Source organism: Harpia harpyja, chromosome 23 (assembly GCF_026419915.1).
Source record: "Harpia harpyja isolate bHarHar1 chromosome 23, bHarHar1 primary haplotype, whole genome shotgun sequence".
NCBI classification, from domain to species: Eukaryota; Metazoa; Chordata; class Aves; order Accipitriformes; family Accipitridae; genus Harpia; species Harpia harpyja.
Window position 1 is genome coordinate 9,824,528 of NC_068962.1, and position 27,109 is coordinate 9,851,636.

General features: G+C 36.7%; 1 protein-coding gene across 1 annotated transcript in view; it reads right to left on the reverse strand.

Annotated features, from left to right (window-relative positions):
* The window catches only part of TMTC2 (transmembrane O-mannosyltransferase targeting cadherins 2), a 259,189-nt gene that overhangs the window by 9,319 nt on the left and 222,761 nt on the right, over window positions 1-27,109 (reverse strand). The window contains exons 10-11 of the mRNA XM_052774546.1: window positions 22,382-22,496; window positions 15,208-15,271 (exon numbers count right to left, since the gene is read on the reverse strand). Coding sequence (XP_052630506.1) covers window positions 15,208-15,271; window positions 22,382-22,496 — 179 coding nt within the window. The remainder of the gene's footprint in view (window positions 1-15,207; window positions 15,272-22,381; window positions 22,497-27,109) is intronic.

Consider the following 27,109-nt stretch of genomic DNA (forward strand, 5'->3'; position numbering starts at 1 on the left):
ATAGGGGACATTTTAGCATCAATGCTCTCCAGCCAGTGGAGATTTTTTTCCTCAACATCTTTTTCGTCTTAACCTTCACAGACTGCTCAGAGTTTTAAAAACATAGTTATCCAAAACCAAACAAGCGTATAGAGATATATGTTACATCTTGCTGCTGAAAAGCTATCTACCATTGGCCTTAATATAAATTCAGAGTATACTGTTTTATATATCAGCAAGTTAACAAAAGCGTGTGTTACAACTGGTAAAGGCTGCAGATCATACAACAGCTGAAAAAGTCCCACAAAAATGTACTGACATTTGTAATTTCTGTGTATCTAGATTTTTTCCCCCAATGGCCATGCATCAATTGCTTTGATTTATGCTTAAAAAACCTCCTAGTAATCACTCTCAGTTTATATAAGAACCGTGATGGACGTTTTTAGATAACATACTTGTATTACCATAATAAAAGCTAAACAGGAACATACGTTATGAGTATGTAATATTATGGTTATATTTTAAAAAAAATAATAAACATTTTCCAGGCCTCAAAGTGTTTCTAATTAAAATTCTTTGCCTTCCAGCTCAAATGTTGTCATCAGTATAGGATATGATAATCTTATCCAATTTTCCTAGCACTTTAGGATTTCATTAAAAAAGATCTTCAAATGACTTAATTTTTGTTTATAGAAATCCAACTGTGCTCTGATGTCTGCAGTTTCATAATTTTAATACATAGCTATGATTATGGTATAAAACATTTAACAACTTCTTTACCTTATCTAACACAAGTACACTGTGTGCTAATTAGGAAGTGTGTACTCTCAGCAAGTGAGAAACTTGTTGAATAGAAATGTCAACTGTACTATCACACTGACAAATAGAAATTGCTCAAAATCTTTCAGTAACAGAATTTTGTCCTCTTAAGAAAAAAGTAAGACTGTTTTAAAATGAAATTCAATCTGTGAGTAACTGTATTTTTGCATGCACTTTCTTTTTAAACCTTGGAAACCAGAAAAATAAATGGCTTTGTGCTACTGCCTAAAGATAAACCCCACTTTTAATTTAAAAGAAATGTAGAGTGTTAAAAGAAAAATGAATATACTCCACCCAGCAGCACACATGCAGGGCTGATTAGAATAGCTGTCCATATTAACACAATCAAAACTGGCTAATCTTCAGAAAAAACTCTAATTTACAGATCATCTGAGATTATGATCACAATTACACTCACAGTATATATTACTAGCATTAAAAAAAGTTCATTTTTTTCAATCAAATAAAATGTCATTGGAAAATAAAAATGCCCACTAAGAATGAACTCATCATCCACCTATTTTTGCCCAGGTGCTGATCAAATACATCAGTACCCAGAGAAGGTTGTATAGTTTTTCAAGATGCTAGGCACAGGCATATGAAGTACTGCATTGGAGCTTCCATTTTTGAGTAGAATAGCCAACTACTGAAATTTCAGAAAGAAGCAGCGTTCATTTCTGGCCTTGAAAATGTAGTGAAGTTCTAATTAAGGGAATCTCAAAATCACAAGTTTTCCAGTATTTTGACTCAAGATGTTCAGGTGAATGTTAAGTGTCAAACAAGGCTTTGCACCTTTGGCTGACAAGTGTAGTCAGCTGAGTTAAATGCTAGAGAACTTGCTTAATATTGATATTGCTGTACATTTTCCAAAACTATTTAGGTGTTTGCAGTTGTAAGGTATAGCTTTCAGGCACATTGTGTAAACCATTATGCAACTTGACATACTTGCTCTGAGCACAAAGAATGAGAATGTTGCTAATTTGTTCAAGGCTTGTATCATACGCAATCGCTATTAAGACAGCCCACAAAAAAAGCGTGATATTAAAGCATGACAGAAGCAGGAAAACAGAAAACACTAGGGGATTATGAGGCATTGTAGGATGTTTTAGGCTGAATTTTAGCCTTCATTCCACCCCTGTATTGACACTCTTTCTTTTGACTAACTTTCCCTAGACAACTGAATCAATCATTATTCCTCTATTGGTAATAATTTCACTGGCAGGAAAGTACAATTGAAGTCTGTCACATGAAGTGATACAATTTCCATAATAACATAGTTTATCAATAGTGTCTGAAGGTATTTTCAAATTGGTCAAAAAATGCAACTTCAGCATGTGGAAATGTTACCAAGGCAAATAAAAACTAATTCCATAACTTTGAAAAAAAGTAACAAAACTTTTGAGGTGATATATTGTTCAAGGAACTACACTTTCATTACAGAGTAGACAAAACTGAAAATGCTTGAAAAAAATCTTGTTCATAAATATTTTCTTTTCTGAAATCTCTACATGGAAAACCTTAAAGTATTTGCATATCAATCTTTTTTTTCTTCCCCTTTGCCTGTTTTCATCTGGCTCCTATCACTTCCATGTTTGCTGCGTAGTGCAAAAAGGTTATGCCCACACTCTGTCCTGACTTCGGTTTTGCCCACAGGATTATGAGAGCAGCTGAGAAAAGAGGCACATACTATTGGTCCTTTGCAAAATGCTGAATTACAGTGCTGCGTGTAATTCCTAAGAATTCATGCCTTACTTTTTGGCAGCCAGTAACCTGCAGGTGTTCCCTATATAGTATTTAGCAATTAAATCTACAGTACATATTAAAATTATTAACTTCCAGAGTAAGCGCAAGGGTTTAATTTTGATTCTGGTAGCTTAAAGATTTTAAGGCTGTAGTTTCTAGAATTTGATCTTTTCATCGCTAATAGTAAGACCACTGGGCACTAATTGCTCACTAGGCTTTTATAAGGTTGTGACTTGTAAAAAAATAAAATTACTTTCTGCTAGGGCAGCCTTATTTACCACATTTGATCAGTGACAAATATGTTTACAGTGCTTTGTAAATAATTAATCAATAACAGCAAAACATGTTGAATGGTAGATCTACACATCCTACTCTGAAAGGTTGCACTTGATACTGCATATGCTGATAACTGCTGTTTATCAAACAGAAGTTTTCTGTATTCTTCAAACTAGATTTTTAAGAAATGGACACACGAAGCAACACTGTGAATAATATTTTCATTTTGAAAAAGCTTTAATTAATCATTTCTAAAGTCACAAGAGGATAACTAATATTTGCAGGACCAGCACCAATTCCTGCCTCTGAAATTCAATGTCAAAAATTACTCAGTGAAACCAGATGCTTGCTCCAAACTGCCCCAGAAAAAAGCCCTCCATGACTCCAGCAAACTATAATCCAGGGCCACCAGAATCACTGTGCAGTTCCATAGTCAATGGCTCAGGTTAATTTGCCTTCTTGTTATGTATTTTCACTATACATACCATCCATTCTATATGAACACCACAGGATCTTACAGAAATTAACTTTGGGTCCTACCTACGAGCAATCTTTTTGTTAAAGCTTGTTTCTGCCCCCAAATAAAAGACTTGCCTCCTGTGCAATCTCCATAATCTCTGTTCAGAAAGCATTTTCTTCCTCTATTATGGGTAAAACATCCAATTTGTGAATTAATCAGCAAAAAACTCCATCAATGCAGCTATCAGAACAGAATTTTTCAAACAGAATTAATGAAGAATCATGTATTGATCTTTCACAAATGATAAAAACTAAGTCTGGTAATTTCAAGTGTATTTAAATGCAGTCAGAATGTGAAGAAATGAAGTAGGACTACTGAGTTACAATAAACTCCACCAAATAACTCCACCATAAATATATTAATCATTTACCCCATGGATTCTAAGACACACACAGCAAGCCTTCATATGGAATTTAATTTAGGATTTTATTGTGCATTTTCATTTTTACTGTTGTTGTTATATTGGAAAAGATTTCTATTTTCTTTCATGCTGTAACTGTTTTCAGTGAGGTTGAGGCAGCCAGATGCTGAGGCAACTGGCACTGTTACAAACCATAATGTCAGATTAAAGTTACTCACTGTTACAGGAAGACAATCTTTACTGGAGCACCTGAAGAATTAGCAAAACTGCCTCAGCTTAGTAATAGAGCCATTCATTATATGGAATACATACTTCAGAAGGGAAGGTACACTTGAATGTATATTTGTTCTCCAGTAAAACTAACTATGGTAAATCGAATCAAGTAAATGCAATGTGCAGAGCTGACCAATATACAGTGGTTCAGAATGCCTCAACAAAAAGGGACTGTTCTTTGGGGGAAATGAAAAGCTATCCATCCCCTCCTCCCTGCATCTTCTCATTAGCAGACATCTGATCTCTAGACTGTAACTTTCCCAGGAAAAATACATTGAAACTGGTACTGAAGTACTCTTAAAGACAAATTCCAAGAAAATTACTTCAGCCAGACACCTGCCACCCATCCCCTTCCTAGCAGTCTGCAAACAGACAGTTCTTCTCAGGCAGCTCTCAGGCCAAAACCAGCCTTGTTGTAGGGCATTTTTCATCTACACAATCACCTAGATACACCCAGAAGTGTGGGAGGGTGGGGGAGAATACCAGTTGCATCAAAACCATCTTGTGAAGCAGAAACGTACGTCCTCCAGAACTTGTGGGGAAAAAAAATCTAATAGGATATGCCAGCCCACAACTAAAAATCATTCTAGGAATGAGAAATACATCAGAACTATAGATTAGGAAGAAAATTAGGAAGTTATTTATGGCAAAACATCCTACTGAGAATGTACTGTTGCTGGGTTTATTTAATGAGCATTAAAAACACTTCCTTACCAGTTCTAATTGCATAATAAATTCATTGCATTGTTTCCAGAATCAGCACTAGAATACTCTATTAGGAAAAACCTTGCTGGATTCTCTTTTAATTGAGTTCAAACAGATGGTTTAATTTCTGAAATGCTAATCTACTGCTGTGAGTTCTGTATTTCATGGCACTTTATTTTTGACTGACACTGAGGGCTACATTTACAAGGCAAAGCCAATCTTGCTCTCTCCAGGAACTGATGCAGGCAGCAGAGTACCCCCTGCCATATTACTATCAGATGTGAATCACAATCAAGTGCATAGGTCTATCCACGATACATCATCTTCACTTCCACAATTTCAGCAAAGAGACTGCACCTTTCCAAACTACTGCCTCCCATCATCTCAAAGCATAATGATTCCTTCTATTTAACTCAGTAGTACAAATCTAAGCTGTGACTTCCCATTAATTAGTTTCACAAACCTATTTTTTGAATTATTCAGTAAATGAACATCATGGTTGAGTACAAGCACAACCATCGCACTGTTATTTTCATACTGAAAAGTAATCATAGAAAAAAAAGTTATCTGTCTACTAAGATGTGGATGAAAAACACTAAAATGCTGGATGAAACAAATCTGCACTCCAAGAGACAGGCCTAGCCGACCTCACATCCTTTTTTCTTCAAATAATTTTGATGGTGGACTGAACATATCTATATCCCAGATAAAGACTTCAGATTTGCGTAACGAAAATACATATAAAAAACAGAAAAAGAAATGTGAGGACACCAAGTTTTCCATTCAAGTTAACTAAAGCGCGGTCCTACAAAATTTCTGAATCAAGGTCTTAACAATAACAGAGCTCAAGTATCATTTGGTATGAGAAGTTCTTCTCTTTGGAGAATTTATAACCTATCCATTGAGAATTACAATCACCCGATGGGATCGGAAGAACAGTGTTCTGTATCTAGGTAGGTGCCTGGAGAGAAAACAGAACTTATACCTTAATACTTGGGTGACTAACTCTTAGGAAACATCACTGAACTAACAATAAACATGCATGATTTTTGTGAAAACACGGTCGTTTACTTTTTGGAGATTTAGCCACGTAAACATTTTGAAAACAGAGCCTACAATGGAAAATGGGTGCATAAAACAAAATGCTTTGGGGTATTTTTTTTGTGAAGAAAAGACTTTATTAGCAGCTCCAAGCAGCACAAGGGATTGCCACCAGACATACTGAAAACCTTATAAGACCTATATCCTAACCAAATAGGGCACGAATTATCAAAGAGTTTCTTTCTCAAATTACATGTGGCCTGATTTCAGCTGGGATAGAGTTAATTGTCTTCCTAGCAGCTGGTATAGTGCTATGTTTTTGAGTTCAGTATGAGAAGAATGTTGATAACACTGATGTTTTCAGTTGTTGCTAAGTAGTATTTAGACTAAAAGTCAAGGAATTTTCAGCTTCTCATGCCCAGCCACCGAGAAAGCTGGAGGGGCACAAGAAGTTAGGAGGGGACACAGCCAGGGCAGCTGACCCAAACTGGCCAACAGGGTATTCCATACCATGTGACATCATGTCCAGTATATAAACTGGGGGGAGTGGGGGCGGGGGGATCGCTGCTCAGGAACTAACTGGGCATCGGTCGGCGAGTGGTGAGCAATTGCACTGTGCATCACTTGCATATTCCAATCCTTTTATTATTACTGTTGTCATTGTATTAGTGTTACCATTATCATTATTAGTTTCTTCTTTTCTGTTCTATTAAACTGTTCTTATCTCAACCCACAAGTTCTACTATTTTTTCTCCTGATTCTCTCCCCCATCCCACTGGGTGGGGGGGAAGTGAGTGTGCAGCTGCGTGGTGCTTAGTTGCTGCCTGGGGTTAAACCACAACAACATGTTAAGCACAAAATTACTGTTTAGACAGTTCTTGGTAAGAGTAAGTGATGATTTAATGAAGATGTGAAGGTTAATTGAATTAGAAAAGAGGAGTTAGTATATAGTTGCTTATTTCCAACATTTGTTCCCCCCGTTAAAGAAAAGCATGTCTGTACATTTTACAGTTCATGAAGATGAATGACTCAGAAAATACATTACGCCAATAATTAGACTGTGGAAGGATTAACATTTATGGGAAATTTGTAAACATTTTCATAGCTAAAAATGAAACGAAAAGCACCCCAAATTACCATGACAACAAGTTTCTGGCTTACTTTGCCAAGTGTTTCTGGGTATGCTTGCTCTTTGAAAAACTTTACATTAAGAAGAGTTCATAGCTGCTTGCATAATTTCACTTGAAGACATCAGGAACTGCAGAGCCCCATTTACCTCTCACATGCAGGAGAAACAGTAGCAACTCTAACCAAAATGGTGTTACTGCAATGCAATATCTATGTAAGGAGAAGAAACTCAAATGTATTTTAATTTCAATTATTTAGAACTTGCACAGACAAAATACTTATGTATTGATTACGATATCAATGTACAACAAATTATTCTAGATGGGAAATAAACAGCAACTTAAAGGCATTTTAATTCAGTTCCAGAGCTCACAAATTACACTGAGCAAGCCAATCAATCTCAGATATTTGCGTATTTAACTGCTCGTATAATCAGAAGAAAAGAGTACAAATGCACTCCCCATAATCTAACTCTCACAAAACTGAAGCTGAGAACTGTAATGACATGATTTCCAGCTTTCTCCTATGCTTCTTACACAAAGATGGATCACAATATCAAGATCCAGATTCAAGTATTCCATAATCACCCAAAAGCACGTTCAATCTTTGCTTTCACAGAGCTGCTACAATGCATGAGAAAAAACACATAGAGTTTTCTGGGGTAAGGCTATAAATATTCTCCTGTATTTCCCAAAGGAAATTCAGTGTTTTCCACAGCTGAGTAAATTGGTTTTCAAATTATACAACTCATCCTGATATTGTGCTTCAGTATTACAGGTAAATATCCCCATTCCAATAGCCTGTGTTCTTTCTTTGTCCCCTGACGGAGATCACAGGGATGAGAAACGCTATATGGGGTTTTTTGTTTGTCTGTTGTTTCTTTTAAGGTGGGAAGCACTAATCTCTGCTGAAGTAGGAATACTTTAAGATTCAGAACAACAGCCTGTACACAAGCCTGTCTTGAAGCTGACAATTGTGCACAACAAAAAACCTAAATGTGTCTTTAAAATATTTAGGAGGACCATGAACAAATATAATTCCAAATATAGAAAGATAACTTTTTGTTCAAAAGAATGAACACAGTTTTCCCCAAATAGCTGGACAGAGATAAAATATATGCCTTGCACTTAGCCCCAGACAAGGATGAACTTAGTATAAGGACCTGGAAGGGCTGAAGCAACAGCAACAGCAACAACAACAACAACAAAAGAAAATTGAGCTGGGAGCCCAAATTAGATTTAAAAGCCTTTCCAGCTCAGGAGGGGCAGAGAGAGTTCATGCATGGATAAATTTTTAAGTGGAGAAGTGTTGCTATTTCTGTGCAAACACTGAAGAGCCTTTCCACCTGAAATGAAGGGCAGCTTGCATTCAGTTAATACTAATTTTCTTGAATTTCTCCATTCTGTACAACCTTTAGGCTAGGTCAGCCTTCTGCTAGGCAGGGTGAGAAATGTCACAGCTATTTTGCTATCAAATCTCAGAGTCAGTCTTCCATTGCCTGACACTAGGTAAAGTCTACCGAATTTACAGTAACCAAGAAAGTGTTCTCTCCTCCTTTTCAGATCAGAGAGTGATGTCCTCTTTTCTCAAAGGGTGTTCCACTATCTCCTCTCCCAGTGGAGCCGATCCATGCCTAAGCCTCCCACCCCTGTATCTGTCTGAACTCAAGCTATTAAAAGTATGCCATCTGGAAATACAGTTCACATCAGTCATGCCTATCTTCTCATTAGGAAGCCACAGTACCCTTTATAGTCCCTAAAAGTCCTGCATGCCCTGTAACAATTGGTTCAGTCTTTAGGAAGCACCAGAGCAGGAAGAACTGGATCCTGGGAAGTTTTCTTATTTGTCACACCTTCACCAGGAGAAAAGAAAGGAGGCATTTTCAGGAGGCTAAGAGTGCTGCTGGGCTGGAAGGAATCCACAGCCATTCATAGCATTGAGGTGGGAAGTTTGGCACACTTGAGAGGAAGCCTTAAACAACGCGAGGCTTAGCAGCAGCTGGTGCTGGTAGTGGGAAGCTGTGCAGTCCTGACAGGGCAGGAGAAGCTGGGAGCAGCTTGAAGGGCAGGCAGGCAATCAGCAGAAGCTCCACCTGTCCCACTTTTGTGTTTTCCATGAAGGCAGACACAAGTAATGGAAGACAACTGAACGGGTGAATCTGCTGGATGCTAACTACCTAAAAATACAGCTCTCTGGTCATTCCGTGGCACCAATACAAAAAGATAAAAGACTGCCATGTGTTCATTACTTTGAATAAACAAGTAAAGAGACAGAAGAACATTTTAAAACAAGGATTCTCAACTGGAAGGTGTCATGCTTTACTCGCAATAATACATGGTGTAAAAATCATACGTGTACTGTTTCTCTAGGGGACTATATCAGCTTTATCCATACTATGCTCTGGAAACCAGGAGTACGATGGCAAGACACTCCAGTTGGTTTGGATAACAGGAACTAGGTAGACCTGCTCAAAAGAACTGCAGGAGCTATACATTCATCACTGGTGAGGGATCTGCAGTACCCCAGGAGCAGTGTGAGGACAACACTGGGTCCAGTGAAGCATGGAACAGTGCCAGTTTTTTGTCAGTTGAGGATCAGCTGCAGACAATTTAAGAATCACTGTTAACCCACCCATTACTGCCAGCAGCAGCAGAAGTAACATAGCAGGAGCTCTTAAAAGTTTCATGAAAATTCTCCCTGGCAATAACAGGACATGCCCGTAACAAAGCTGGCAAAATGTGTTAAAGCCGTCTCCCTCACAATTACTCCTAGCCTGGTAAAGCTACATGAGAGAAGTACTGAATGTTCAGGAGAAAGTCGAATAAGGAAATTTGGCACAGAAACACCTAAGGAAAAAATACATAATAAAGCAGATCTTGGTTACATATGTTTCAAGACAAAATCCAACATCTACTTTATTTTTTAAAGATGTATGTACTATCGGAAGTATATTCATTTTCAGAGGTCTTGCCATGAATAAAACCCATATATTATGAACACTTTCCATAAGGAGGCACTGAAAGCATGTTATCTATAAGGTGGCTATAAAAATGCAGTCAATTATCTGGAAATCACCAGCATTCTTCCTTCAACTGTTAGACAGCTCGAGATAGAGCTTATTGCAAGCCTGGAGCCTTTGACATGAAATCTGTATTCCAGCATTGGGGGAAAAAATTAAAAGAAGCACTTGTAGAAACTGCTTTTTAATATGATATTGTGTTAACTGATTACATAAACCCTTCAAGTCAAGAAATGGTTTAGTCCCCCACATCATGATTAAACCATCTAGTGGAAATTGTATTTATTTTGCTTATAGGTACATTTCTCCTTTCCCCCTCGTTCTATGTGTGTGTCTTTATGTATGTTGTTACAGTAAGACATTTAATCAAGCCCTTTTGAAGTGGTAGAGTGGAAACAGCTGTTTCTGACAATGTGCCGATGACACGGGGCTTAAAGCTGTCATGAGCTCCAGATTGCAAGCAGCACTAATATGTGCTTGGGATGGTGGTGACTTGCAGGTCATGGCACCTCCTTGAGGAATGCTTCTAAGCCAATCAGCTCAAGGTGGTGGCTCAAAGTCTTAAGGCTCTAGTGAGCTCGCTTTCATTTAATACTCTTGAGGTCACACTTCAAAGTGCCCTTTCTTCTCAAGAGCCACTGGCCATCTGTGGGGGTTCTAGAGCAACTTTTTAAAGATTGGCCGCTTCAAGTTCAGACTTAAAAAATTAGAAAGGCGGCTCTATTACACAAATGATGTCTTAAAAGCTGAGTAAAAGCTTCAGCTTAAGTCGGTATCTCATATTCTTGTAAAGAATGCCAATTTAAAGAGAGTTTCTGGATGACTGATTTTTTCCACAACAAAGTGAGCTTAAAGCTCACATTTTAGAGTGCCTAACAACTTGTTGAAACAATTTCCTGGTTTGTGAACATTACAAGATGTAGGGCACCTAGAAACCGTCTCTGAATACAGATTTTCCTCAGCAATACTCCCACTCAGGATAATTACCACATAAATGTCTTGCTGTCCAAGAAAATTACACTTTCATTTCTTCACGCAACTGAATTTGTTAGAACTAGACTAATGTGATTAACATACATCCAAGCCAACATTGCTAGAACAAACACATATGGGCTTCTCACTGAGAAGGCTCTAAAATGCATTTGTTTTGATCATGGTAAATACACAATGTAGGAATGCATTTTTTGGAAAGTATTCAACAAGATCCAGGGGCTAGGAAGCTAATCTCTGTAGGTTACCTAGAGAGTTGAAGGAGGAAAAGAAAGTCCTGTAAGAAATGATTCATAGCAAACAAAAGTAGATTCCTTCTCTGAACTGCTTCCTGGATTCCTCTCTTCCCCCTGGCTCTCCAGGGGAAAGTCAACTCTGTGAAGCCTATTTGGAAATAAATAGACATAATCTTGAGAATGCTTGCTTCTTCAGTGAAGTTTACGACAAATGATTCCCATCTCCACAGCAGCACTATATTCTACAGAAAATACTGCTCTTCTGAAATTTGACTGGAAATTACTTTCATAGAGGATAAATACACACTTACTGTAAATAAGGCCAATCATGAACATTATTAAGAGAACAGTTAGGTCTAAATCTGGAAGAATAATACTAGCCAAATTGGTGTTTTCTTTGCACCCAAGCTGCAATTCAGCTGGTGCTGCTATTGTATCAAAGTGTTTTAATTCTTTTTACCCTCTGCAGAATGAAGGTGTATCCAAAAGCAAAGATGATGGTCAACATGTGGATATACATTTTAACACACCTATGCTGTATTCAGTTGTTCTCTTACTGGGTATAATTGTTTTGCAAATACTTTATTAATTTTAATAAAGCTTTTCATGGAGAAAATAAATGGTATTTTCAGTATTTTTCAGTCCTCTCTGAATTAGTTCAATGATGAATGAATCACCCCCAATACTACAAAAATAAAATCTTTCTATCTTTGCTTTCTTAAAAACAATGGCTTGCATGTTTTAGAGAAGTTACATTTCTCCTGTAACTGAATACTATTTTTCTGGGGATGTTTTTAGCCTCTTTAGTCACAACTTTTATAAAAATGGATTAGTTGAATGAGAAAGTGACTCAGACATGAAGGCACATTGGCTGCTCACTGTTGTGCCCCAATCTTGAGATACTGAAATAAAAGAAGGCTTGCTTAGGAGACAAATGCAGGAGTGGAGACTGCCGTCTGGAAAAAAAACTGAAATAGCGAACTAAGTAGCTCTGAAAGTTGTCAGTCAGATGGCCATTTAAACCAGACCGGGGTGTAGAAAAGCTCAGCAGAGCAGCTTCTGGATCCAAAAGGCTTATACATTTGGGAGCAGGTGAGGAAGTATTGCATATGTCGTATTACTTCATTCCAAAAGCAACAGGAATGGTTGAGAAACCGAAGAAAGGGATGCAAAAGGAAAATAAAGTGAGAACGCTGAGAACAAAATTGTCATGAAAGCTCAATGAGCAGACAAATTCACTAACAATCAGTAAATGATTGACTTTGTAGTATTACTAACATATTGCTGCTAAGGATGGTAATTTATAGTAGTAATATTAGAGATATTACACAATATGTAATATTTGTAATGAAATGGATGCAAGAGAGTGGAAATCTGAGTTTTGTTTCAGGCTGCACTAGCTGAAAATCTCTCAGGTGCCAGGGACGGGTTTAATTCTAAAGAATAACTGATAATTTAGTTGTCTCGGTACAGTGAATAAGAAAGGAGTTTGTAACAGAGAAATGGATTTTCAACTTGGGATCTGGAGGAGTGATTGGGGAATCACAGGAGAAAAAAAATCACACTGAAAAAAAAAAAGCAGAGTTTACTTGGGATCCTGATCCATAATTCACTAATGTCAACAGGTACCGTCTCAAGCACCAGAAGGGGGAAGGTTCTTGTTAAACAGATGCTCTTAGCACTTAATTGTTCTAGGAACAAGGCTGATCCACTGCACAGAATGAGACTTCAGCGCTACTACAGTATTCTCACTGAGAGGGAATTTGGGAACAGACCTCTTAGCAATTATCATTAAACAGGTGCACAGAAATATACATACAGATATGTGTATATATGTGGAACTGTACGTATGCATGCATCTGTACATTACATCACATTCATACATCTAGTATTTTGAATTTTCTACAAAGAAGAGTTTCTAGATCATTAGTGATCGATACAAAAAAGATAAAATGAAAATCCTTCAGCACTGTATTTTGCTTAAGGATATTTCTTTAGCATCTTGACTCACATAATTTTGCTGATCCTGCATATTCATAAGACAGTGAGAGGATACACAGGCTATATCCAAAATAAGAAATTAAACTGTGGGCATTTTCTAGCTGTGAGGATGGTTCCTACACAGCTCTGGACTGGGCCACTGCAGTCTCTCAGACAGTACCCGGGCACACTCTGAGAAGCTGTTTGGATCAACACTAGAGAGTAATCCTGGGCACATTTCATTTACCAGTACAGATGTAGCTATGAAGTACACACGTTTTCACTCATTTGCATTCCCTACTCCTTTGGAAAGATCGGGAGCTTCTGTCTTATCATGTCTGCCTTATATTGCTTACAACCTAGGAAACCTCCTCAAGTGGCTTCTTTTCCTCCCACCCTGAAACTATTATGGTAAATTTGAGAGTTAATAATAAGAAAAAAGATATGCATGACTACTTCTGTTTTTATTTTCATTCTGGAGAGATTGCTCTTGTACAGTCGTCAGTTGATGCTGGCAGTGAAAATGGATACAAGTTTCCCACTCTGGATCATTAAAATATTTTTAAAAAGTCACAAACCATATGCATACTATACTTAGCTAGAAAGTTAAACTTTATCACCTTGAACATAAAAGTGAAATTAAATCTTAAAGAAAGCTGAACAGTAGTACCTATTAGATTTGATTAGTTTAAGTTAAAAGTTAGAAGAAAGTTGCTATAATAAACTGTTCCAATGATCTTGTCCTGCAAAAAAGATACTTTGCTCTTAACATGTAAAGCTTGTCAGCAATACTTAGAAATACTTAACTTTTATAGTACCACTGCCATGAGCTAGAAGCCCTAGTTATTTCCAAGGCTCTCTGAGAAACCTCACACATATAATCATATTCATATATGGTTATATACGAATAAATATATTTCTGAGTTTCTAAGAAACATTTTGAGAGTACAATGAACCACAGAAAAGAGGAACTGTACCAACTTTGAAGCAACTGAGGCAATTCTTTCAATATTAAAGTACCCACTCAGAAAAAAACAGTCTTGCATCTGAAAGCATAAGGAATCACAAAGTCTAAACTGCTACCTCACAAAGTACGAATTAAAGAAATACATACATTTTGGAGAGGTTCTTTTAAGAGATGGTGTGAAAGGGTGTAATTTCATATGAATAAGTTATTTTGGTTTTCTTGGATTATATTTTGATAGCTTGTTTTGAGTCTTAGCTGGTGGTGCTTTTGATTCTTACGTCTGAAAACTCTTTTGTTTTAAGCCTGTATTTTTTTTTTACTTGGGTTTTTTCTTTTTTCTTTTTTTTTTTTTTACTGAAATTGCTAACTTGGTATCCTCAAATTTGACACTAGACACTTCTGTGACAGGAATGTGTTCTATATTTGATTTATTCCATAGACAAAGTATTAGGTATTTAAAATAAATTCTGTTCCATTTATATTCATGAATGTTTTTTCCCAAAATGTGAAGGTAATTGAAAAGAAATATAACATTGAGAAAAAATGGTGAAAAGAAAATATTTTATTTCTTTAGTTCCTGATGCAATAAAATTGGAAATGAGCTTTTCTTTTTAAAAAGGGTCTGTCACATACTCCTACGTATTTCTGCTTCAAGGAATAAGCATTTCTTTGCCAATATACAACAACCTCACAGGTATTTACTTTTGATGTAATATAGTCTTCAAGTTTGTTGAACAACAATGTATGCCAGAAGTTCATGACAGAGGAAAAGGGATAAATGTGTTCTTTAAAATGCCTTAAACAGTGGATCACAGAATAGCCTTTCATTCTCTTTTACTAGTGAAAATAGATGGAATTAGGAGAGCTTTCCAAACTTAACATATTTAAAGGCAGATATATAAATCTAAATCTAGAAATCTTTTCCAAGTATGTTAGCCAAGCGAGACTTGTTGCTAAAACACTTCACTGAGGTAACTTGAAAGTATAGTGATTGGTATGACAAATGAACAGCTTTATCTGACTATCCAATAATTAACCATTAAAAGAACATATATAATATAGGCTGAGAGATCAAATGCTCCAGCAAGAAGTTTCTCCTCGACACAAAGGGTTCAGCACTGTAGCATGTTCATCAACTTAAGTAATGGACATCGTTAAGAAGGTACTTACATTAGGTCTTAATCCTGCTGCCATTTCGTAATACTTCTCGGCTTCTTCATTGAGACTGGCTTGTCTATCAGGACAGGAAAAACCAATATAGTTACACCTCATTTTCCTTGGATTAAAAAAGAAACCATACCCAAAGCAGCATAGCTTAAAACAAAATACCGCAACTACTCCCCACTGTTTAAGGATATTACCCTAACAAATGCAAAAAATATGTCAATCTAAAAGATTTTTTTATAGTTCAGAATGTCCATTATCACAAATCTTCTTTGTGCACCTTATTTTCTTTTTAGTTCTGAAATGGTATTAGTACACACTGGAGAGAAATGCAGAAGGCCAAACACTCATCTGAGGCAAAACCAGAGACGTACCAGTCTTCACCAGAGGAAAATCTGGCTTGTTTTTTGTCATTAGCCATACTTTAAAGTATGAAGCTGTAGATTATACGATAAAGCAGTTCCTTTCTTTGTGCCTCCCCAAGAACACTATCATTATAGAAAAAAAAATAATAATCAGAGAATACAATGATTTCTCAAAAATAGGTTTCCATGATTCAGGGAATTAATTCAAAAAAGAATGTTCTGATTTCAACATTTACTCACATCAATCTGAGAGGGGATTTAAACTTAGATCTCATATCCCAGGGGAACAAGATGAGTTTCTGGGTACCTGAAGCACAATCAGTTCACCTCTTTTTCTTTTTCTTACTAATATAGATGGCATCTACATTCTCCTAGTAGTTTAATTTCTATTTCTTCTCCTGAGTTTTTAGTTTAATGCCTTCAAATGCAAATGCAATATGTTGCCAAAGAAACCCAAACACATTTTTGTCTCAGCAGGCCCTTTTTATCTCTTCTCTCAAACAGCTTTCTTCTCCTTTTGTCTCCACCTTCTTAATTTCCCTGCAACTATTCATTTTGGCTACTGGCCCAATGAATATCAGTTGATCATGTACATGTCACAAGAAAGATGACAAATACGTAAGAACAACCAAGCAGGACTATCAGGCAGGCTCCATATCTTCTGCTGATGTTATTTGCCTTTTTTTCTGTGAAGAGTTAGGTCCCTTCATAGAAGGGTTAGGACAGGAGATCTTCAGCATATGAGTATTTGTTATGTGATTACAGATACATTTCTGTGATACAAAATGGGAAAATTAGAAAACAATGATAACACTGAGTAGGGTTGATTGTCGGGTTTTTTTTCCTTTTTCTTCTGCTTCCAAGAACAGTTACTAGTTCAAACAGTATCAATCAACTGAGCACTTGTATCTGGAGATTTTACTTTGTTCATTATATGAGCTTTTACATGCTTTGTTATTCAGTGATCAAATTGTGTTCTAATTTTATGTTCCCATCCACCCGAATTTTAAACATTAGCCACATAATACTTGATAGGCAATTAATCCCAATCAACACATTTTGAGAGTTATTGGTCTTAGGAGGAGAAAGGGAGGAAGGATAATCCCTTTGAAGTTTCTCACATAATTCACGTGCAAGCTGAAACCACTTCCTGACTAACAATTTGCCAAGCAGAACCTGGTTTATACCTGTTAACTGTTTTAAATTACTTGGCGCATGTATCATCAACTCAGTGGTTGCAGTGGTTAGAAACGATTGAATGTCTAAAAATACTCATTTAACCTGCTTCTGAATCACTGCTGCTGGTCATTAGTGCCACTTGAAATGACTGAAAAAAAAAAAAAAAATCTCACACTTCCGAATTTCAGGATTTACTACAAGGCATGTAAAATGAAACATGTCACAGAGGTTGGGTTTTTTTTTTTTTGTTCGCACAAAACTGTCAGGAAACAGCATTTCTGCACTTGGTGAAATTCGGTAGGATAAACAAGGTGCCTTACTCAGGAGGCAGATACAGACAGTACTTCACCTCCAAAAAGTGTTGTTGGCATGTGAACGTGGAACAAATTAAAATCCTGTCCTCTTTTAGCCCAGTGGAAATCCATGGCTTGCTTTCCTCCCACATGTACATCTTGAAACATGGATCATTAATTCCGAAGTTGAAATCAGTTTGAATTTATAGTTCTCCATTAAAAACGGCTTAAAGAAATGAATGCACACCACACTAATCTGGTCAGGAAAATGCCAGTTCCATTTCGGAGACATTCAGCAACAGTTCCTTTAGTTAAGATACAGCAGAATTCTGGTTCCCATTTTCACTGGAAATCTAAACTAGAAATTCATTATGTTAAGCCCCGGAATGGCTTTCCCTTGAGAAAAATTAAAGGCATAGAGGTAGGAAATTGCAGTAACCCTATGCCACTGAGCAGTAAAGGGCTCTGGATCAATGTCAAACAATGGAAGGACACTACTAAAGGAAACATAATTCACATTAGAGTAAACCATTAGATAAAATGTTGATAATAAAACAGAAAGGAAGGAAAGGAAGCAAAGAGAAGTTCAGAAGACAGAGTCCTTTTCATAGTTACGAGATATATTTCAACCTCTATCCTAAATCTTTTCATGAAGACTGACCTTGAAAACATGTCTGGTTTCCCCCATTAACACCTAGCATTCAATCTTATTTTAACCCACAAAAATGTCTCCTCTTTTTATTCTCTTGTATCTCTTGATCTGAGCCTCCAGAGCCACCAGTTCCCTATATTTTGTTCCAGCTGACTGCCAGTGACACCTCAGAAATGTGCTTGACAACACATCACTCTTAGGTTCTCCTGACACCCAGTTATATTCAGCTTGCATTCATTTTGAATCTTTATGTTGATTACTGGAAAAAATACTGCTTTAAGAGACAAACACCACCAATGCTGACTGGTTTAGATACATAAATATGTGAATGGGAAAGGGTTATTTTTAACCTGCCTATTGATTGGTATAAGGCTTCAGACTGTTGATTATTTTTTTTAAGTGAAATCATGGATGTCAGTGCAGCTATAAAGAAGTTTTCTTCAAAGAGATTCCTATTTTAAAATACTGAATGTCAGTACTTGGCATTCTTAATGGACCTTTTTGTGTCACAACAGAAATCATAATCAGATTCCATACATGTAATCCTTCATCTGCATCTTTTGTTTATAAAATTTACATAGATTTATAGTTACAAAATGTACATAGACTATATGTTTAGCCATACATACATAAATATATATTTAAGCACATGGACAGTAATTAAAGAATGAATAAAATCTGTTTAGACAATAACATAGGGTGAACTTGTGCCTAGGAGACCATGCCAGCAACTACACTTTGTGTTCAAACAGTCAGTCTACTCTGGAGAGCCAAAATACTCTCACAGATGTGCACTGAAAAGCAAAGACCATGTCATCTAGTATTGCTCTAATTTAGACTTCTGTTTTCAAATAGCCAATAAACATGCTATAACTTCATGTAATATGAGTGTTTCCCAGAACAACCCACTTACAGAAGCGTGAAAAAAACAGTTATTCCTACAAAACGTGCTTTTAAGTAAAGCTCTTCTTATGCTTGTTTTCATTTGGAGACAACGTGAAGCTCTTTTCCTGTTTCTAATTAGTACGGCAGTCTCACCACACTGCCATTCCTCATCCTAAAAGTAATCATCCTCTAGATCACAAGAAACCTGTCTCATGGCAGCTCACCTCAGTATGCAACTACAAAGTGAACCTTGGCGCTGTTAATACCTGACTCAGTCACTGAAGCTACAGCCACCATATGGCATTACAAATATACGCTTCACTACGTTCCATTAAAATGTATCTAGGTTTGCTGAAAGGCTTCAAAACTGCTATAAGCAAGAGCATAGCAAATACTACAAAAGTAAAACACATGACCAGTAACTGTTTTAAGAAAAACCACCCAAACAGCTACATGACCCTTGAATGAAGCTGTCTGGAAAACAAATTTGTTGAGAAAACAAATTTTACAGGCAAGCGCTATGCAAGTTAAAAGTTACCAGACTGCTGCAGAGAAATTAATTACATTCATCCCACATCTCACCCCTATTACAGATGACTTGAGTCATCTAGCATTGCATTATCAGGATCCTGCAAAAGTTATCAAGGCAAAAAATTAATAACTATGTGTAATTAGCAACAGGGAGGTCTCTCAATAACACAAACAGAACTAACTCAGCTTTTTTTTTCTTGACTTCAGCTCCAGATTTAGTCACAAAAAGAGGAAGAAAACAGTGTTAAAATACCTGACAGAAGGAGCAGAAGCCTTTCTTGTGACTGATAAACCGAAAACAGGCTATCTATAAATAAAGCTACTGCATTTGGACACAGTGAACAATTCTGTTGCAAATTTAAAAAAGATAACCCGCAGCATTCCAGTTCAAACTTTTCAAAACTGGTTAGTTTTTATTTAGGTTGCATTTTAATTTAAACATTTTTCTCAGAGACTAAAGGGATTAAAAAAAAGGAAAATAATTTAGCACCAGAGTAGAAAAATAAATTGGACTTGGAGGGAATGTTGTGATAATTTTCCATTCAAAGCAGCTGTAACCCAAATTTGAAAGAATTTGCCTGCAACCCTGAAGAAATGTCTACATGTTTCTGAATCTCATGACACTCCTTAGGCTAATGGTGGGAACAGGAGTATGACAGGAGGGAAAGATGATTCCTTTCTAATTCAACAGTACATCACTGGGTAGAATATTTGGTCTGAAAAAAAATATTAGAATTTTCCAAGTTGCTGTTATTACCTCCCAGTCATTTTGGACACCTTGCATCACCTGCATTAATATCAATTTCTGTCTCTTGGTCCACAACACATCTTTAAAATTTATCCCTTCTCTCTCACAACAGTCACTTCTATGCCCTGTGAACTTCTATAATGTATTTCCTACCTCACAGCTGTGCAGTCCATTCAAAACTCTTACTCACTTGCTAGTCAGTTTTTATAGCTCTCTACAGTACCTAAAGAGCAGTTGGTCACCTACATGAAACTATTATATTTAGTAATTTCAGCCTTTCATTTATGACTGTCTTTAGCATCCACAGTTTCCAGCTGTGTCATTCTATGCCACTCTGAGTACTTCCTTCTTTCCTTCCTGCTTTGTATCTTGGTATCTGCTTTCCTCTTGTAATCACCTCAGCTCTCCATCATTCTAAATATCCCCAAAATCAGCTGCTTCTGAAGTCCCACAGACTCATGATGGATTTGTAGCTGCTCCATCCCAGTATAGGAATATACATTCCTCTTGTCCAACAGCTATAATATAAGCAATACATTGAATAAATTGCTAAGCAAAGCAATGAACAAAGGCAGACAACAGAATCATAACCTTTTAGCAAAAATCAGTCAGATCATAACACATGCGGTTTTAAGCAAATACTTGGCAGCACTGAATTTAACTTTGCCACCCCAACTCTTGCTAATCTTCCAGACCACTTTAGACTCCCAGAGCATATTAGGAAGACATTACAATCTTCCACAAAGAAAGCTGAGTATTTAAGTGAAAAATTAGACCAACCGGGTATCCCAAAGGAGCACAGTTGGATTCTAGCTAAACCAAACCACCAGGCTTTTTTTTTGTTGTTTTTAAGGGTTTTGGTTTGGTGGGTTTTCTTCTTTTTTAAAGGTTTTGGTTTTTTGCTTATGGCTAAAATAGAAAATTCAGTTAGGAATCACTGAGCTCAATGCTGGTCAAAACCTCCCCAAAAGTGTCCACTCCCAACCAGACCAAGTAGGGTAACCATGGCTGATGTACAGTACAGCAGCATAGCCCTTACTCTGAGAGTGAAAAAATACTCATATCCCGATGTAAAGACATGTGCCTTCAAGACCTGGGATGCTTCACTCAGTGCTCACAAAGAAAGTAAGAGATTTATTAAACCTATTCCCAAAATAGTATTGATCTACGCCACCACATTTTAAAATACTCACAAGCACACCGTTAAACCATCTTCCACAAAATATTCACTGAAATTGGGAGTCTGACACACTCCACACCCTTCTGGATTCAGCTTTCATGCCTAACTTGCTATGCTTCTGTCTGTGAATTAGTTTCATTAATCTAAATGTTTCAAATTACTGAATTCTATCTTGAGAGATATCGTTCAGAAAAAAACAGGAGGAAGAGAAGGCTCTTTAAAATAGCTCATACACCTGTGGCAGGTCAAACTATTGTCTACCAGTAAACCATTTGTCTTGGTTTCCTTTCTAATCTACAAGCTGTGAGAGTCATTTCTCAAAGGGTGTTTTGGGTTTTATTTCAAAGTCCTGGTATAGAAACCTTCAATTCTGAAACACAGGTCTGAAACTTGGCTGAAGCCGATTCTACCTTCTCTTTAATACCATTTTCTTTTCCTTTCATTTTGTATTCTAAATGTTAAAAGTATAAACAGCCAAGTGAGATATCTTCATCAGAGAAATAATCTCAATAACTGTTTTGTGCTAATGAAGTATATTTTTTATTTCCTTTTTCATGCATTTTCTAAGCATAGATATAATCTAAATGAAATCAAGTATCCTCATAGCTGTTAAGCGGACAATAGACAATAATTAGATAGTTATCCTAGAATTAAGCATGGAGGATACCTATTACGGTAATGCGAGTTTAATGATAATGTTCAAGCAGAAGCTTAATGTTACTGAATATCCAGGACTGACAGCTTTAAAAGGAAAAAAAAGAAGTCTAAAATTTTATTCTATTCAGATAGGAGAACAGAATTAAATATAAGACTACATTTTAAATCACAGATTCTGATAATATCACTAAGTGCTCCTATGAGTCTCAAAGTCATCATTAGCCTAGGAATATTTAGATTTCTAATTATCGTAGTGTTTCCTGCTGATATTAACATAAAATGTGGTATTTTCAATATTGTCTAGTTACATGCAGATCAGAAATATGGTCTATTATTTTCAGTTGCTATGCATCCTAAATTTTTAAAAATCAGGTGAAAGGAAATCCTGCAGAAGGTTCTTCAGAAAAGAAACACTTGTTCTTGTACGCACACAAAAAGGATTACCTGCTTGTGAACAACAGAAGTTTTAAAGGTAAGAAATTATGAGATAATGCATAGAAAATTAGAAATAGAAAGTGCTAAATCTTGCAACAGTTTCACTCCAATTCTTTTTATCTTATTAGCAATATTGAATTATTCAAAAGAGTTGCTGGGCTTTAAAAAGAACCCTGTGTAAGCAAAGGCTGTAAAGACTTTTTTCCTCCAAAAGAAGGGACAAAAATCAAGTAAGGCAGATGTAAAAGCACTAACCTGAGCATATGGGCTGCGTTGAAAACAACATCAAATTCTGTATGATCAAGTTCAGCTGCTTTTTTTGCCATCTCAGCTGCTTCTATCAGACGGGATTCTTCCAGGAGGAACTGACCTGCAATGGAGTACATGAACATGAGCCCACAGCAAACAACTGATGGATAATACTTCAGACAATATAGTTAGGAAAAAGAGTTACAAAAAAAAAAACAACAAAACCAGATGTCTCAGATTCAATGTTTAGTTATTTGTTGATCTACTCTGTATTTCACTATCTTTAAAATGTAGTAAATATAGAAAAAAAATTGCAGTAAATATAACAGGTGATAACCAACTGCAATATTTGCAGAACATATTTATGAGTAGTGAGAATGATAGAGTAAGACTCAGCCATCAAGAAACACTACTCCAGTCCCCAAGAAGCCTGCCATTTAAGAACTTGCCCTTCTGCTTATACACTGATCTTCAATTCCTCAAAACAAAATTAAATAAAATAAAATAGCATCTGTAAATGAAATATATTCCCATTTTAAAAGCATATTCAAAATCACATTAGAATATATATATACACACACATGCAAACATATTTCTTCAGCTTTAGAATTATAATAAATGATACTTTGCTTTAAAATGATTATATATGTATACCTTGATGAACTGGTATTTTAGCACGTATTTCAGTAACAGTAAGAGAATCACAACAGGTAGCTTTTTAGATGTTTCCTACATAATACTTACCTTTCACATAAAAAAATCAGAAGATGGCTAAAACGAAGTGACTGAATTTTTACAAATGACATTATCATAATCACTAAACCAAGCTAAAACTGAAAAGAATGAACAACTTAGCATTAACCAAACTTTAACTGAAGTACAGTAGTTTCAAAACCAAACATGTAACAACTAGTAGAACTCTATAAAAATGAGTTTTCCTTTGAAGAAGAGGAAAAAAAACATTTTGGAAGGTACTCAAACCACCTTATTTCTGCTCCTTTTAATGACTTTTTCACACCTAATTTGTAAAATGTGTTATTTTTGGATCAAGGACTTTTCAAAGGGTTTCAGCTGTCTAGACTCTGTGTCTACGTAACTTTGTATTTGGAAAAGCTATCTTAAAGTATGGTGATTATACATTCCAGCATCCCATCCTTCCTTTTTTATCTTGCTTTGTAAAGTGAGATCACTTAACCAAAAGTCCACCAAGCCATTACTGGCCACAAGCCTCTTCAGGAACAATATGCCAAGAGCAAATTATTTCCTCTCATGGCGAAGGATTTTCTTTTTTTCTTGCCTCCTCTCCTCATACATTACCCGTTACTTACATGCTTGCTATACACTTATGAAGAAAATCCACTTAACCAGAGCTAGCAAGGTCTGTAGGGGCATAGTGAATCCAGCAATGCTTTGGTACAATGAACACGTTCACAGAAGGAATCATCTCAATACAAAAAGTGATGAAAGATAGCTTTCCTAGCTTTTTGCTTTCTTTGTGGATACGTTTCAACTTAGCAAGAGATGGAAGATTATTTACTCAGACAGTCATCTATATCTCAGTTATTCAGCTCTGCAAAAATCTTGTAAAAACATTCAGGTGCCTTTCTGCATTCATAACATAAGGTTTGCTTGCTTAGTTACATCCATACTCTAATATGTGCCATCCTTTCATGCATTATGATGCTTTGTGTTCATCGTGTCCAGAAGCAGATGATTTCCAAAAAAGCTTTCTCACACAGAACAATAAGTAAATAAACAAATAAAAAGAGAGAAAAGCCTAAAAAGAAAACATAGTTTGAGAACAGTTTGGATCACAAGAAATTAATTTATCTTCAGAATTAGAAACCACTGCTTGAGCCTTTAATGGAAGTCTCTTATGACAGGGAAAAAAGATAAATGTTGACAAAAGCTACAAGTTTGCTTTTTTTTTTTTTCTTTTTTTCTTTTGGGTACCATATCAGAGTATGCCTTATATATAGCAGGACAAACTCAGATATGAATCTGAAAATTCTCAGACAAGTAAATCTACCAACTACAGCAAGCAGTTCATATCTCTTGATTTACACTGAATTCCTATTTTCTTTAAAGAAAAAGGTCCGTGCTAAAGCAAACCAGCCCTAAACTGTTAATATTAAGGTTCTTTTGCTAACGAAAGCACTGGATTAGCAGAATGAGACACTAGTAACTGGATGTACTATTGATACATCCAGCCAGGGGGAAGAAAGAGGACATAACCTTTTAGATTTCAAGACACAGTGACCATTCAAGATCATTCTCAAAAAAAATTATATACTTAATTTAGGAAAAATATTTTGCAGCTTAGAACTTAAAAATAATGTCAACTGGTTGTTAAGCTAATTAGTTACATAAGGAGAAAAAACCTTTCATTGTATTCGATAAAAATTACTCAGTTTTTTTAGAGGCAGGTCTTTAGAAACATCTAGTTTTCTGTGTGAAACATTTAACACTGTAGCTCAACAGAGATGTTATGTATATTTATAACTACCCCTAATGTAATAAAATGTAACTGATACATTCTACTTCACGTGACATAATCAACAAATTTCTTGACTTTAGATTCATTTCATTAAACAGTAAAATACTTGCACTTCATCCATGTAATTTCTAAAAATATAACATTATTGGAAACCATTTCAAACCAATACTAGTGGTTTACTGGTGCTCTTAAGCAACACACTAGGTTAATTCTTAGCTCTTTAAGAGGTCCATGAGATCAACATACTGAAGATATTATAAAATTTGTACATGCTTTAGTTTTCTACAAGAAGTCTAATTTAGAACAGGACAACATTATATATATTTACTGAAAAGCAAGTGCACTGCTAGATGCTCTAGTTCAAAGCTCATTTTTATTAATTGTTTTTCTAGGACTTTGGCTGCATACATTCCATTAGTCTACATGGACACATCAAAAATGTCAGCAACAACTCTAAACTAATGTTTTAAATTGTTAAAACCAGAATTCGCTCTCCATTTACTACTAGGTCTCTAAAAAGTGTCTCTATAATAGGATTATTATTTTATATAACATATTAAAGGATTACCTTTATTACAGGACTACCAAAAGTAACTAAACCCAATTGCAAGCACTGCGTGACACCAACCAAGTACGAGTAAAACTTTTAGTTCTTTAGAAAAGAAAATTCTAGGACTGTGCATTACCATAAACAAGTCTCTCCCCTGTCCGGGAGGTGGTAGTAAGAGTGTTAATAACTCAGGCTGAGTGGGTAGGTAGCAGAAGATACATAGCACCCTCCTAAAACCAAGTGTAGCATCCTTTACACCCAAACCCTTACAGAATACTGACCGCAAACAGGAGACGGGAACACCCCACAACTGCCTTACTCATTGCCTAAGTAGAGGTGATTTAATCAGAGGCTGCTGATTAAGCATTTCCTTAATTGGACGGACTATAAATATAGTTGACAGCTACCTTCTCAATCTAGTGGAAAAGTCAATACCCGAGCGTACAGGTGTGTGGTGGGTTGTCCCCTGCCAGCATCCACGCACTCACGCAGCCGCTCACTCCCGCCACCCCCAGCAGGGTGAGGGGAGAAAGTAGGAAGAACAAAAGGACGAAAACTTGTGGGTCAAGACAGTTTAATAGATGAAGAAAAGAAGAACACCCCCCACCCCCAAAACCCAGTGAAGTGAAGGAAATGGCTCACCGCTTCTCACATGTAGACTGATGCCCAGCCAGGCTCCAAACAAAGGCCACCTCAGAAGGCAAAACCCCTCTTCTTCCTCTGCCCCAGTTTTTATTGCTGAACATGACGCTATACGGTCTGGCATACCCCCTTGGCCAGCTCGGGTCAGCTGTCCAAGCTGTGTCCCCTCCCCAGCCCCAGCCCAGCCCCAGCCTACTTGCTGAGGGGGCAGAGTGGGAATAAGAGAAAGCCTTGACACTGTTCAAGCACCGTTCAGCAACGGCCAAAACACTGGTGTGTTATCAGGGTGGTTTTAGCCACAAATCGAAAACACTGCATCATCCAGGCTGCTATGAAGAAAGTTAACTCTATCCCAGCCAGACCCAGTACTAGGTGGAAACTTTCAGTTGAGAATTGATTTGCCAAGTTCTCCTAAAAGGCAGACTAATTTTATTCATATATCTAAATTTAATTTAAAAGCACCTAAGTAAAGACATCCCGTTTTGAAAACATTAGCCGCCATTCCTTTTAATATGATATACTAAATTCATACAAGAATGAAGTGGATTGGCAGTTTACTGCTGCACTTTCTTCATTAAAAAATCAAAATTCTGAACTATTCCTGTCAAAGCCATAAAGATGTGTTTTCCCAAGAGAAGAGCACTAGCAGGGCAGAGTATACTGGCAAGGTGTTGAAGGTGGATCGGAAGGTCTGATCCACAAGCCCCTGGATCCAGGAACCACTTGTGTGGGTCTAAATTTACATGCAGGATTTTCTCCTCTGACAGGTAGCTGGCAAGCCACATGATTTATGAGACACTGCCCAATATCACATACAGAGCTTTCTTATTGCAGGTGTCACGACTCCAACTCTTGCCAACAACATAAATTATAGTACCCTGATTGTTTTTTGGAATCAGAACCAGCTTTAGAGAAAACTGCCTTCTAGAAGCTCTGAATCCCAGATTTTCCTTCTTCAAGGAAAGCATATTTCTCATTACTCGTCTTCTAAAATGGGAGTCGGAAATCCACAGTCCAGGTTCAGGTGTGACCTTCAACATCACTG